Source organism: Dermochelys coriacea, chromosome 15 (genome assembly GCF_009764565.3).
Source record: "Dermochelys coriacea isolate rDerCor1 chromosome 15, rDerCor1.pri.v4, whole genome shotgun sequence".
Classification (NCBI taxonomy): domain Eukaryota; kingdom Metazoa; phylum Chordata; order Testudines; family Dermochelyidae; genus Dermochelys; species Dermochelys coriacea.
The window spans coordinates 30,214,940-30,230,773 of NC_050082.1; the positions used below are offsets into that span (position 1 = coordinate 30,214,940).

The 15,834-nt window shown below is 41.1% G+C and overlaps 1 protein-coding gene across 7 annotated transcripts in view; it reads left to right on the top strand.

The window, feature by feature from the left end:
* The window catches only part of GRK3 (G protein-coupled receptor kinase 3), a 132,994-nt gene that overhangs the window by 75,356 nt on the left and 41,804 nt on the right, over window positions 1–15,834 (top strand). For all 7 annotated transcript variants that reach the window (XM_043497847.1, XM_038373697.2, XM_038373700.2 and 4 more), the window contains 4 exons: window positions 918–979; window positions 2,126–2,177; window positions 3,297–3,388; window positions 6,969–7,068. In XM_043497847.1, the coding sequence (XP_043353782.1) occupies window positions 918–979; window positions 2,126–2,177; window positions 3,297–3,388; window positions 6,969–7,068 (306 nt within the window). The remainder of the gene's footprint in view (window positions 1–917; window positions 980–2,125; window positions 2,178–3,296; window positions 3,389–6,968; window positions 7,069–15,834) is intronic.

Below are 15,834 nucleotides of genomic sequence, written 5' to 3' on the forward strand. Positions count from 1 at the left end.
CTTTCTCCCCCCAGACCTATCATCTGGTCCACTCTCCGCAATGGTACCTGTGGAGAGAACATGAAAGCGGTTAGTTACCTGTGTCTGTGTTACTGGAACCCGGACATTCCGCTTACCTCTTCTGGAGGTCACATGTTGCCAAGCTTCTTCACTGGCCTCTTGGCTCCTCTGTGCAACCTGCTCTATATCTTTAGAGCTTTGTGCCCCTAGAAGCCTATCCTGAGTTTGGTCCAGAAAATCCTCAGTCTCTTGTATACAACGCAGGGTCGTTACCTGTTGCTCCAGACCTTCAATCTTCTCTTCCAATATGGAGACCAGCTTGCACTTTGTACAGACAAAGTCGCTTCTGTCCTGTGGAAGAAAGACAAACATGGCACATCCAGTGCAGGTCACAACAGCTGAACCCCCCCCTTCCATATCACCTACCTACTATGAGCTTCCTCAGAGACGTTGGCAAGATGTAAGCCTCACTGGGCTCACTCCAGGCGAACTCCCAGGCAAACTCCTGCTGTGAGCTGCTCTGCGGTCCCCGCTGCTCAGCTGGTTCGCGAGGCTCTGGCTATTTTTAAACAGCCAGGCTTCCCTGACGCAAACACACAGACACCCTAATGCCCGCCCCCTGCAGGCTAGCAGCCAATCAGACACTCACTCAGGCTCTCTCCCTGCCCTCCCAGCAAACACACGCTCGGATACTTCCTCAGCAAGCAAACACACACACTCGGATACTTACCAGTCCCAGGCAAACTCCTGCTGTGAGCTGCTCTGCTGTCCCCGCTGCTCAGCTGGTTCGCTGCCGCTCAACTGGTTCGCGAGGCTCTGGCTATTTTTAAAATGTAATTTATTTTCACTGGACAATGTTGCATGTTCAGGTTATCATACACTGAAAAGTTAAATAACATTTTGTATCTTTTTTTTAGCCATACATAGAAGAAATTTGTGATAGTCTCCGAGGAAAAATATTTCAAAAATTTATGGAAAGGTATGAATCTACATACTATATGAACTACTGTGTAATCTCCTGCAGTTAGACTGGTCCCTTGAGTATTATTGCAAAATAAGGGTATAATTGTTTAGTTAATAGTGTATTATCAGCAAGCTTTTCCAAAGAACTAGCCTTGATACATGTATCATGTTAAATATCAGGATATCCCAGTATTGCATGCAGTGTAGTTGTGACAGAACTTGTAAGGATGTTCAGATCACACAATTAATGGACCACTCCACTGCACCATGTAACAGTAATAATGGACTTCTTACAGTTTGATCTTTTAAAAGTCTGCAAGTCTCTAACTCCATTCATCTGGGTGATACTCTTACAAGTAAACTACAATTTTATGGGGGTGAGCTATCCAGCAATTCTAGTATATAGCCCAAACGGTTTACAACTAAACAGTAACTGTAAGGAAATGTAAGGTGGCAAATCCAGTTTATCTTACACATCTGAATAGTGCTATTGACCTTAATGAGACTACTGGTGGGAGTAAAGTGCACAGGATTTGGCCCCTGATCTACTACTGACAAATGATGTATCAGATTATGTAGCCAAAATAATGTCCTCAAAAGATCAGTTTTTCCTACCCTAAAAATAAACATCTCATAACTGATATAGCAGCAGAAGACAATTATCCTGTAACAACATTCAATAGTATTGACAGTTTCTTTATTTCAGGATAAAATAGGTTTATATTATTCCTTGGTGTATATTAAGATTAATTCAATTTGAAATTGCATTGCATACTTTCTGATTTAATTATCTTGCTTGTGATACAGTTGAAATATTTTTTTAATTTCCTGAAAAATTGACCGTTAGGGTCTAAAGGAAATTATGTAAATAAATATGGATGCATTTGTAACTGAAGAGAGAAAATAATCAGATATATTTTATAACTTGTTATTAAACAAAACATATTGAGAGTGAGTTGCTAAGAAGCATGCCAAATTAAAACAAGCATAAAAGATGGCTCATCAATGAAATTTTTAAACAGCAATTTTAATCTTCATAAATTACATTGTGCTGAATTTAATTTTCAAAGCTAGAGTACTTGGCATTTTTCACAATACTTTCTGTAATTCTATTGGATGACCTTTTAACTTAACTTTTTTTAAACTTTTTTTTTTTTAACAGTGACAAGTTTACTAGATTTTGTCAATGGAAAAATGTAGAACTAAATATTCATGTAAGTAATTACATTTATCTTGTCAAAAGCCGATGTAGGAAAGAAAATGCGTTAGATTTTAAAGAATACTTTTCCTTAAAAGACCTTATTAAGAAGAACAATGAGTATTATTCTAATATGCTGTTCTATTCTTAGATGTACATAACCTTCCAGCACCATTAATGATTCCTCCCTGGCTACCCTCTCTGCCTGTCATGACTTAAAAGCCTTGTGATTTGGAAATAGGTAGTTACAGGAAACAGATTGTTTGAGCACTACTTTTCGGCAAGAGATGCCAACCCAAGTACTATTCTGTCTCCCTCTGTTTTTTCCCTTCAAAACTCAGACCTACTTGCCTCCATTTGGTATATTCTTGGCCTCATCCCTTAGTCCTAAAGTGTTTTACGCCCACAATTTCTTTGTCTGCAAGGCAACGTTGCTCATGAAAGCTGCTGTCTTGGTTTCATCTCCATTGAAATCCTCAGCCATGGCTTCATCTCCTGTCATCTTGGCTATTGTAAATACCATCTCTATGACCCCCCCAGATTCTAATGCTTGCAGACATAGGGAGCATAAACAGTTAAGGGCTTGTCTATACTACCCGCTGGATCGGCAGGCAGCGATCGATCCAGTAGGGGTTGATTTATCACATCTAGTATAGATGCGATAAATTGACCACTAAGCACTCTCCCGTCGACTCCGGTAGTCCACCAGAATGGGGAGCGCAAGCGGAGTCGATAGGAGAGTGTCAGCCCTCGACTTACCAGTGAAGACACCACAGTAAGTAGATCTAAGTACATTGACTTCACCTACTCTATTCATGTAGCTGAAGTTGCGTATCTTAGATCGACCCCGTGCGGTAGTGTAGACAAGCCCTAAGAGAGCTACTTTCTGAAAACAGGTAGTGAAACCATAAAACTAAAAAATAAAGAACAAATATCCACTTTAATACATTGCAAAAAGAAAAGGAGTACTTGTGGCACCTTAGAGACTAACAAATTTATTAGAGCATAAGCTTTCGTGAGCTACAGCTCACTTCATCGGATGCATTGATACATTGATGTCAGATGAATGTAGAGATTGAAAAGGGTAAAGGTTCTGGGCATTGGAAAATGAAATTTGTGTGTTTTGCATTCACAGTTGACCATGAATGACTTTAGTGTACATAGAATAATTGGGCGAGGGGGATTCGGTGAAGTATATGGTTGCAGAAAAGCGGACACTGGAAAAATGTAAGTTGTATACTGTATTTTAATGATAAATATAAAATCTAAAGTATATAAGGAAAAAAAAATCTCTGAGTTTTTTACAAAATCTCCGCAGAGCGGAATGATCAGCTTAGATTGCATCATGAAATTGTGCAATAGAGTTTTGTCCTAAGGTCCAGTCAGTTGAAGAAGAGTTTGAATTTATGGAGTGGCTTAAAGTCTCATTGGAAGTTTGATCCTCCAAAATCCTGGACACGCAGGCCCCAGTCTTGCAAAACAATTAAGCATATTCTTACTGAAAACACGCGTATGGTCTCTCTGAAGTCACAGGAGACTTCTCATGTGCTTAAAGTGAAGGGTGTACTTAAGTACTTTGCTGGCTCAGGGCCTGGAGTGCTCAGCATATTTCAGGATTAAGCCCTGGGATAGAGATATGTGGGCAGTTTAAGAATACAGTGTCCTAAATCTATATAATTAAAACTATTTACACTCCCAAGAAGGGGTTTTGAAGGAAAAAACAGCAGCAATGGTTGTTTCTAGTTGACAGTTGATGCTCCATTGTTAGAATTGCAGCTAAAACACATCTCTGGGTTCAAGTTCCCAAACCAAACCATTTGCTTTTCTGGCACTGCCACTCACACACAACTCCTAATTTCTGCATAGAAAACCCCTGGTTATTAGGCACAGTTCTTTCATCACATGGTCAGCTTTGATTTTCTGGACTTAGTATGGATTTTCCACATGGTTCTGTCTACCTATTCTCCTACCCATTTGAACCCACGGATCTTTGTTCGATGATTCCACATAGCATTCCTGATGCCTGAGGTGCTGAGTATTCGTGGTTCCCATTGGGTTTAGTGGGAATAGTGGGTGCTCAATACCTTTTAGATCCTGACTCTGAGCTATTAACAAGTGAAGGGTCCCCTGAAATGACTTTCATGTTTAATCTTTCTGCGGCGACTTTCACCTCAAGTATTTATTTCAATAATATTATTAATATCTTCATTCCTGTTGCAGTACTTCTGTGCACATATTGATTTATTCTTTTTTAGTTTGAGATTTATAAAATGGGCCTGACATGTAGTCTGTAGGCCAGGCACAGAAATGTAAATGATATCCATCTCTTTTGGACAAAAGCCACACTAAATAGGCTTCCACCTCAGAGATAGAGTTAGCACATTTGCCCAATTGCTTTCTCTGAAGAAGCCTGAACGCCTAAACTAAGGAACTCAGAACCAATAAGGGAAGCAAAAGATGTCCCTCCCCTTCCTTTCCCTCCCCCCAGTTTCCCTGAAGCATGAGAATAGAGAAAGGTAATGGGGGTAGGAGCAGAAAAGTCAGCCAAACCTGAAGTAAAGCTTTAGGTTAGGTTCATCTTTGGGTAGAGGTTTGGGTTAGTTCTTACTTTACCCAAACCTGTTCACCCATCCCTAATCTAAATCCCATTCACTCTAGATGGCTGCCTCTGCTGCACTTATCTGTCTGCAAGGACTTTGAGAAGCCATCCTGCCAAGGTAAATGCCATTGGTGTTCCACTAACCCAGAAACAGACACCTGAGGCTGCTCCCAAAGTAGCTCCTCCAAGAGCAGTGTAAACAGAAGCCAATTTTGTCTTAAAAGCAGCATATCTCAGAAGAGAACATAGTGGTGCTATATCAGAATGACGAAGTGAGGTATTTGACATCAACTAGCCTTATATGACCCCAGATCATTTACCAAGGTCAGTAGCCCCAAGGGATAATTAAGTGCTAATGTTAAAAAGGCTGTGTTAAAAGTAATTAAAAAAACTTCCTAACGTAGCACAGAAACCAAGGACAAGAGCATCCGTGGTAAATACACATTCCTGGCTTAGAAATGTAAAATGCATGCGTGCTCCATACACATGACCCAGCTTTGCTGGTGTTGTCTGGAGAACTGATGGTATGTGGTGGGTTGCAAAGCAGGGCTGCTTTGAGGCCTTTTGTCTGCACAGAGCACGCACACTCTGGATTGTTGTTAAATATTTACATAATCCTGTAACTTGATATGGCACTTCTATAAAGAATATTTTTAAATGACACGCTCCTGGCTTGCGCTGAGAATTCTGGAGGAGCACTGAAGGGCGTGGGAGGCGGAGGTCAGGGCAGTGACACTGTGCTTAATGGAACTCATTTCTGGTAAAAGATGCAACATATGATCTCCTGGCACTTACTGACAGACATATGGAGAAAAAGGTTCAGGATCCTGTTCATGTCCTTGGTCCAGTTGACCATGTCTCTTTGGAGACATGGAACACTGCTGGATGTGCTAGCCAGACCCCTTTGTACTTGGAGAACTAGGGTCACCATTCTGCCTTGGTCATCTGGGATGGGGAGGAGGGACATTTGGAATGAAAGGGCTCCCTACTCTCTTCCCCCACACTCTCTCTCAGCACACCTGAGCTGGATAAGCTAGAATCTAGTCTTATACATATCTACAGTGAACCCACTTTTCAGAGATACCAGCTTTGCACAACCCTTAGGCATACAGGAGCTCCAGGCACATCAGGAAACATCAGCAGCTTTAGTTTATTACAAGAGCTGCCTAAGTATGTTGGTAATTGCTGAGTTGACTGTGTGAACATTTCTACAGATAAACATCCTGAGCCTTTTACCTATGGTGCCACCGACAATGTGCTTAGCTCCAGTTTAAGCCAATTTTTAGCAGATTGCTATCAGATTCATAGACTTGTTGGGATCCGTGTCATTGTGCTCTTTTTCTTCACTAAAACATTAAACTCTCATGTTCCATGTCTAAAAACGTCATACAGTCATGATTTATTGTAGGAGAAGATAGACACAAAAGCCTTCTCTTGTATCTCCGGCCATCTGTTGTGTAGTAGAAAACAAACCATTTTCCTTTTTTTAAAAATGTCCGAACCTAGCAGGCCTCTTCTGGGTAGAGGTGAAAGCACGGATTCATATGGAATCAGAATAGGGTCCATGTAAACATTCCTGTTAACTCATACTCCAAATCCTGGTCTGTGGATATTGAAAAATGGACTCCAGCTATCTTTATCTAACCTGTGTTTTTCTGATTCCCTGATCACCCTGCTGTCTGGATGCTGGCCACCTTAGACTTTGTTATTTAGGTATCTTAGGAAAACCTTTCTACTTGGAGATTGAGAATAATGTTTCAATGCTAGGAAGATGTTGGAGTGGTTCTCTATGGGTATGTTTACACTGCATTCTGACATACTTGCTCTAGCTTTAGCCATGCTAGCATTGCCAAAAATAGCATTGTAGATATGGTGGCACAGGCTTCTGTGCAGGCCATACAAGCGTGTACCTACTCGCAGTGTTAGTCTGCTCTGATGCCCGCACCTCCTCATTGGTGCTGCTATTTTTATTCATGCTAGCCTGGGTATGTTTATCCAAGCTGCAATCTCACCTTGAATTTCAGTAGAGACATACCATCTTATCTAGATACTATTTCGAGTTTTCTTTTATAGATGCAAGTCTTTAAAGACTCTGCTCAATATACTGTAAATATATTTATCTATATAGATGGCATGGATTGTTGGCGAAAAATATTGAGGGTTGGAGACCTTTTCAAATATGCTTTTCTGAATTATTAATATTTTCAGGTATGCAATGAAATGTTTAGATAAGAAGAGAATCAAGATGAAGCAAGGAGAAACATTAGCCTTAAATGAAAGAATTATGCTGTCGCTAGTCAGTACTGGAGTAAGTATCCTGGAATTTTTTCTCCATCTTTTACAATTATTTTTTGCAGGTAGTATCTAAAATACTGTGTAGAATACATATTCCATTAATGCATTCATGTGTGGTGTAGGGGAAGTCAAAGCAGACCAAAGAATAATGGTGTTAAGTGCCCAAAGGTCAAAAACAAAAAACCCCCCGAAACCAAACAAAAATTAAATAATGATGATACCACCTACTTCTTACATAGTGCTTTTCATCAATAGGTCTCAAAGTGCCTAAGAATCTTTAATGTACTGATCCTCTCAACACATTAAATTAGCTTGTCCAATTTTTCTGTTATTGCTTACTTCTGTTGATTTGGTCCTTTGTCCTAGGAGTAGAATTAACTGCCATGTTTACATAGAAAAGTTGTCTATGTGATATTTAGATCAGTTTTAAATAAAAAATGTCACACACTTTGTATATAAAAGGAAACATTTCTGGTATTTATTCTACAATTCTGGAGTCTCACAGCTCCTTCCACATAGGGAAACTTAAGTTATGTAGAAGAGACGTTCAAATGGAATCCATAGAGTGAATGTTGCCCCAAGTGATTATAAAACAGACTTTGAAATGGTAGAACCTCCAGAGTACAATAACCTCATTATATAAAGCCTAAAATCAGCTCTTGTCACCATGGTTACAGGGGATATTGATAGAAAGGTTAATTTTGCTCATGATGATTATTCCGTTCAAATGAGATTCACAGTTTACAGCTCAGTGTAAGCACATTCTCCTGGCCCAGCCCAGTTACAAAATGAAAGGGATTGCATATAATTTTGTTACAGACGTATTGGCTAATGTGTGTCTGTGCTGTCAGAATTATTACTACTGCTGCTTGGTAGATAGTAAAGAACTCCAAAACAAACACAGTAAAAGCTCTGTTATCCAGCACTTTATCAACTGGAAAGCTCTATTAACCAGCATTTCTGATATCTCCCAATACAAATCTTCAATCTAGTAACTGGAACTAGTATACTGCCCAGGAGGTTATGCAGTTGCACATCCTGCACCGTGCTTTTATGCAAAACAGGCAGAAGACAAGTAAGCAAATTGCTATCAGGAATTTATTCAAAAAAGCAGCTTCCAGGGTGTGTCATAAGGTCATTACAGATTCAGCCCAATCTCCTACACCTTCTACATCTACAATGATAATTGATGTTGATAATAATGACCCTCAGGCACCGCAAGATCCTGAAGTGCCTTCTGAATCATCAAAGAAAGATTAAATTATGTTCAGTACAATTTTAGTGTTAAGTGTATTTTTAGTGATCTGGGTGTTCGCCATGTGCAGCTCATAGTGATATGTAATGTCATAAGATAACCTACTATATAGAAAACTTTTACCTGTATACACCGAAGTGCTTCAAAAAACTAACCAGTCCACAGTGCAGTACTACTACTGGATTGGTGAGTACCTGTAAACTATTTGATACTTTATTCATTTTATTGTATTCTAATTCTTTGAAAATTGGTATTCCACTGTTAAGTATAACTCTTAGTTAACCGGAATTTTTGATTATCCGGGACCCCCCATTCACCCACCGTGCTGGATAACAAAGCTTTTACTGTCAAAAGAATTTGCTGTATTCTCAAAGAGAAGATGTTCTGTATCTCAGTGAGATTACATACATTTGATTTTTGTCTCTGCATTCTCAGAAATGTTTAAAGAGCATTCATTTCTTGCTGAACCTTGTTAGTGTGACATGCTTAATGGTAATTTTTCTTTTAAATACACACTCACCATCCTCACCAATGCTCTGTGCCTGTGCCTGTGAACCATGTGGCATCTGGGCTATCAGCCATGGAATCATAGAATCATAGAATATCAGGGTTGAAAGGGACCTCAGGAGATCATCTAGTCCAACCCCCTGCTCAAAGCAGGACCAATCCCCAATTTTTGCCCCAAATCTACTCCTGTAACAGAGCATCAGCATGGCTTGCCTCCACACCAGTAGCTTGAATGGACTTCTCATTGTTTCCTTCTCGTCTCTGCAGCCTATGGTGGTGATTCGGTGGGGTGGAGCGTGTATTTCTCTCAGTGACACTCCCTTTCTCTCCACATGCCTTCATTCCACATGTCCTATATATTTATTCCTGCTCCTGTTTTTCTTCCTCACCCTGAGTCTTGAGAGAACCCAAGGAACTGCCCCTACAAACAGGGCTGCTCACATCAAGGAAATTTACAAGATACAAAATGGGTCTCTAGTTTAGGAAGTACAGCTTGCTCCCAGGCACCTGATTCTGAGATATTGTTTGGCTGAGAGAGAATGCCATCAAATTGCCCTATAAGCACAAGGCAAAACCAGTGATAGATACTGCTGAGAGGCACAGTCTACTTCAGGCAGACTTGTTCTCCCTATTCCACTAGAGTGACAGGTTTGCCCCCTGAGGAACACAAGGAGCATTAGTATCCATAAGCCCTCTTCCTCTGCAACCCATGTAATGCCTGCACATACTTTCCAGCCACGCAAGGTGTGTCTACACTGCAATTAAAAACACATGGCTGGCCTGGACCAACTGACTTGGGTTGCAGGGCTATGTAATTGCAGTGTAGACATTTGAGCTGGAGCCCGGGTTCTGGAGGATTCCAGAGCTTGGGCTGCAGCCCGAGGCTGAACATCTACACTACAAATAAACAAAACCTTACCCTGAGCGCCTGTGTCAGCTGGCACGAGCCAGCCATGGGTTTTCAGTTGCAATGCAGACATGCCCACAGTTCCACTGGCATGGCTCAGAATATTCCACCAGATGTCTTAAAGGCTACGTCGACAGTTGGAGCTGGGGGTGTGATTCCCAGCTTGAGCAGACAAACTTGCACTAGTTCTCATTGTGCTAAAAATAGTAGTGTAACTTCAGTAGCATGGGCAGTAGCACAGGGTAGCCGTCCTGTGGTTTCCAGGCAAGGTGGTACTTGGGAACAAATGCAAAAAAGAGAAAATCGATACGGTTCAAGTGGGGGAGCCCTAAAAAGCAAAAACCGCTTCTTGTCATCTTTCTCTCTGCTGTCTTCTTCTGTCGAAGTGCAAGAGTCTTGATCATATGAGCTTGAAAAATCTGACCTGGTTGTTAGGGGAGATGTTCTTTTCTGAATATTTTGGTTTAGTAGCTAAAAACACAATTTCTTCCTAGGATTTGAGTCAGAAGCCTAATGTCTGGACTAAAGGGCTGGGACTCCCTCTGAACCTAGCTCAAGGAGATGTTCTCAGGGCAGAGTGGACCTCCCAGCAGTGAATCGGAGGCGCAGGGATGAGCCATGTGTTCTTACACGTCCCAGAAGGCCAACTACATCTTGTCCAAAATAGATAGCAGAGGCCAAGGCATCAGCCCGTAAAGAGTGCTTGGCCAGGAAGATTTTATATTTCACGTTGAATATCTCCGTACAGATTTTTGGCGCCCTTCAGTGTTCCTCTCTGTACCCTTCATTTAGTGTGTGTGTGTTAGTCACATAAGCAGCAGAAATGACCAGGCAAATAATGTGCTGTAACTGCTGCTTTATCGTCTCACTGTTGCCTTGTGTTCCCCCCAGCTGTAATGATGTGTTCACCTGTTTCTCAACTTATAATTAAATGGTGAGCTCTTTGGGGCAGGGATCATCTTTTTGTTATGTGTCTGTGTAGTACCTAGCATGGTTGATCCCTGACTGGGGTCCTTACATGCTAATGAAATACAAATACTGGTGCTATAAAAGTTGACATTCAGAGTAGCCTGTTACAGACACATCTTTATTGCTTTAAAAGATATTTTAAGTACAGGATTTTAAATGTCTTAGTCCTCCCGAAGATCTTTTCTGAAGCCTTTTACATTTATCCCCATAAATGTAAATGAGAGTATTTAGAGCACATCTTGAAGTTTTATCTCAAACTTCTGTGCGGTACCACATGCTCCTATGAGTAGTCCTTACCACCATGTTTGTATGGGGCACAGGAGAAGGTTAAATTGTTTAAGTTAATACATCCCATGTACAGTGGTCCTTTGACTTAGCAAGGTTTGTTTTAATGTGTTCAAATCTACATTTTTATGAGCTTGGTAATTGTAAGAATTGTACTGAATATTGGTCTTTCACTCTTAGGCCTTGTCTACACTGCCACTTTACAGCGCTGCAACTTTCTCGCTTGGGGTAATGAAAACACCCCCTTGAGCTCTACAAGTTTCAGTGCTGTAAAGTGACAGTGTACCAGCGCTGGGAGCTACTCCCCTCATGGAGGTGGGTTTTTTATAGCGTTGGGAGAGCTCTCTCCCAGCGCTGGTGCCACAACAACACAGCCATGTTAAAGCGCTGCAGGTGAAGACATGACCTTAAACAAAATTGTATGACTTTGACTTTATTTTTCCACATTGTTTAATCTCAGTGTGAACAGCTGAGTGGGCAGATCAGGATTTCATTGCCCTCTGGTGATCATGTGATATCTTTTCAGCTCTTCTGTCTGCTCTCTTACAAGCCAATGTTTTACTCTTCTGTCAGAAATTTTCAGGCAAAGTAAAAGCTCACCTAAAAAAAAAATAAATGTTGACATTTTTCAGGAGGGTGCTCATCTTGGAATTTAGTTTCTTCTTGGGGCCAATTGCCTCAGCAAGTTGGGTCCTCTCAGAGAAGAATGGTTTGCACCTCTCTAGTGCCTTTTATCTAAGGAAGTCATACTCCTTCTCTTGCCTCTGTTTTGAGAGAGGGAGGCAGTCACTGACTGTAAGAGGTAATGCCTTTCCCTTACCACTGAACTGAATCAACATGTGGTTTGTAGTTAGAGCTAGAAAATTATGACTTGAAATAATGCTCAGTTGTTTTATCATTGAGAATAATTATCCTTTGGAACAATTTACCAAGTGATGTGGTGGACTCCATCACCTGCAGTTTTTAATCAAGTTAGTTATTTTTCTCAAGGGTATGATCTAGCTCAGCCAGAACTTTTCGGTTGATGCAGGAATCACGGATAAAATTCTATGGTCTGTTATGCAAGTGATCAAACTAGATGATCATATTGATCTTATCTGGCCTTAAAATCTGTGAATCTATGGCTTCAATTTTGAATGTGGATTAAGTTTTCTCAGGGCCACGTCTTCAAAAAGAAAATTTTCCACAGAGCTGCTAACGATAGGATCTAATGCTCTGATATGACAAAAAAGTCCATGTATATCATTAGATGAGTGGCTAATAAAAGTTCACTTTTTCTCTTAAGGATTAGCAACAGTCTCTATAAGGTAGCTTCCATTCAGTCCCTAGGAAGAGTTCTGTAAATCTGCTACACGCTTTCCGTAGTAATTGAGGAGCTTAATGGAGGAAAAAATACTGTGCTTTGCTTTGCTGTTCTCTCCCTGCCCCACCAACACAGAACAAGTGTTTGACATAATTTTCTAGGTTTAAGTCAGAAAAGGAGAGAAAAAGTTAGTTCTTGCAGGTTTTAGGGCATTCTGAGTGCACAAAATTAACTGCACTGGTTTTGAAAATGGTAGGATAAGGTCATTCATAAAGGACTCTGTGATTGGGACATTAATTACCTTGAGCAGCACTTGTCTTTCCTGATGAATAGGACATATGTGGTACACGGATAAATTGTGGAGCTGGAAGTTCATCTTAGGATCTTTTAAACTGTAAATCCAAACCCTTTATTAAGTAAAGGCAGAAACATACAGAGTGGATTCCTGGTCTAGAAAGAGAAAACACAGGACTATGCATGTCACTTTAACTCCTTTTATTACTTGCATTGCCACTCGCTATCTTCATGACCTGAGGAAGTCGGTTCTTAATACATCTTGGTGCCTTGTTTTTTCTCATCTGTAAAATGGGGATAATACTGTACCTCACAGAGGTTTTCTGAATCTGAAGGTTTGCAAAGTGCTCTGAAATCTTTTAACAGGTGCTATGAAAGTGAAAAGTATTATAAGTCAGAAAACCATGCCCAGTATTTGAGTTGAAGAAGAGCTTGTACAAAAAAACCTGTTAAAATTGTTGTTTGTTGAAGGAATTGTTCCACAATAATAGATTTTCTACTAAAAAGGTAGAAAATTGTCATTGAGACAGAATAGGTAATAGGTCAGTGGTCCCTCAGGTCTGTGTTAAAACACCATTACCTCCATTAACTTTCCTGTTCTAATAAGAGCAAACTACATTCAATTGTAGTTTATCTGTACAAGCAGAGGGAGACCAGGCTCAAGAATCACTGAGGATTCTCTCATGGAAAGATAAGCATCAGATAATACTAGCAAAACTGGGTAAGCTGAACAACAAAACAGATAGGTTCAGTGGTCGAACATTTCATCGAGAACGGGCCCTGTTTAAAGGTGCTTTATCCATTATAACAATTGCTAGAGAAATTTGTAACAGTCTTGATTTCCTTGGAAAAATGTAATCTGTTCCCAAAGTTCTTCAGTCATTTCAAGGGACCCCTGTTAAAAGTGACAGATGCATTCTGAGTAGTGTAGTACAAGTCGTTAAATTATGCTTCCTCTGATTATCCAAGCCTCAAGAAAGGTCTGTTAGGAAAGAGTGAGTTACTATCCTGGTAGCAGAGCACTGTGGTCGTTTATGTCTTTATTCATAGACCTGTTAATGTCAGTTTAAGATTCTGTTATTCAGCTACAGTTTGTCTTTTTTTTTTTTCTCAGTGTCTGTTATTCTTTACATCCAGGTTCAAAAGTTGAATGCCTAGGTCAGTAGTTCTCAATCTATTTATCATTGTGGGCTGCATATGTAGCTCTCTCTCTGTTAATGTGCGCTGCAACCACACAATATATATACTATCTGTATCGCCTTGAGGATTCACATAGGACACAACTGTGTGCTGATTGGGCTGCAGGTTGAGAACAATTGGCCTAGATATTGAAAAACAAAAGTGAGACTCTGAAAGCTGTCCCTCTATTCTAGAGAAGTAATCTCTATTATGCTAAAATCCCTGTAATGTTCAATTTCTAAAGGTTTACAATTGATACTGTGATTTATTTTTCCTCTGGATGGTGTACTACCAGAAATGTCCTCTTTTGCCACTTGGTCACTTATTCTGGATTTTATCCAAGATGGTTTAGATATAAGGGGTTATTTTAAAGTATTCTGAATTCACATATCCATTATACTGTCTCTCCAAGGAGTGTCAAATATGGAAATTCAGTTGCTTCCCTCATGTACACTAACTTCTTCAGAGCAGTAGCCAGAATAAAATTGGTAATAAGAGATATTCTCCCTTGGAACTTTTTTCCTTGCACATATTTCTGCCTTTAAATTTTTCATCTGGAAAAAACGGTCTCTGGTGACATTCACGTTAGAGGAAGGGAGGGGTTGCTGCACTGTATATGTCTGTTCTCTCTTTCAAACAGTGAAAATGTAGTGATTAATTCAGTAGGGTTTACACCAAAAATGAATTATTTGTTGCATTTAAACTTGGAAATTTCCCGACTTTCATTATATCTGAGTTGAATGGCTGAAAAAATGGAGGCGCTGACACACACTATATTTTGGGGCAAATCATCAGCTGCTGTAGATTGGCTTAGCTCCATTGATGTCAATTGATGACAATTATGCCAGCTAAGGATCTGCTCCCCTATCTTTTTATCTTGTGTGTGGGTGTCCCCTTTGTCCTTCCTCCACTAGCACAAGGTACCCATTGAGAATCCCAGTTGCACATAGATCTTGTGCAGCTAAGTGCAGTCCATGAGGCCTGCAAATGATTCCTATTATTCATTTGAACCTGCCATGTTCAAGTTGTGTTGGACAACATGACAGCAGTGTTCTGCATCAACAAACAAGGGGGAGGAGGTTGGTCCATTCTTCCTTGTACAGAAATGGTCAGACTGTGGAACTGGTGTATTCGCTATCAGATCATCCTCTTGGCAGTGCATCTCTGGTGATACCCAACACATCATCAGACAGCCTCATCAGGCACTTCCCCATAGACCACGAATGGGAGCCACACGAATCAGTGGTTCAGAACATATTTCAGCAGTAGGGGGTCCCTGTCTGGGGACCTCTGTGAGCATATCTTGTTCTCCTGAGACACAATCTACTGTTCCAGGGGGTGGGTCAAGGTCAGGGCTCTGGAGGAGATGTATTTCTAGTTCCATGATCATGACAATTAACATATGCCATCCCACCTATTCCACTCTTCTCTTAACTTGGTGTCACGGAGTCCCCGGGCGATGGTCTGAAACTGCTCCCTACGAATTCAGTCAGGACTCTGGGGAAGTCTCCTTTCTGTGAGCAGACTGTCTGCAGGACATACAGCTCACACAGCTTCCACTTTTCTGGGTCTGACCTCGGAGCAATCAGCATCCTCTGCCCCTCTGTGAGCTTCCCACAGCGAGTCCGCCCAGGCGGGGTCCTGGGGAAGCCAGTGGGTCTTGCACCCCAACTTCGCAGTCAAACGTGACTCTCAGTCAGCCAGTAAAACAGAAGGTTTAAACAGAGCTTGTAGGTGCAGAGAACAGGACCCCTCAGCTGGGTCCATTTTGGGGAGCAGTGAGCCAGACAACCACGTCTGCACTTCACTCCACGTCCCCAACCAGCCCCAAACTGAAACTCTCTCCAGCCCCTCCTCCTCTGGGTTTTATCCCTTTCCCGGGCCAGGAGGTCACCTGATCCCTTTGTTCTCCAACCCTTTAGCTCTCACCTTGCAGGGGGGAAGGGCCCAGGCCGTCAGTTGCCAGGAAACAGGGAGTTGGCCATTCTGTGTGTCCAGACCCCTGCACACACCTGCCTCTAGGGCTCTGCAACGATCATACACCCTTATCCCATCACCTAGAAACTTAAGAACTGCATAG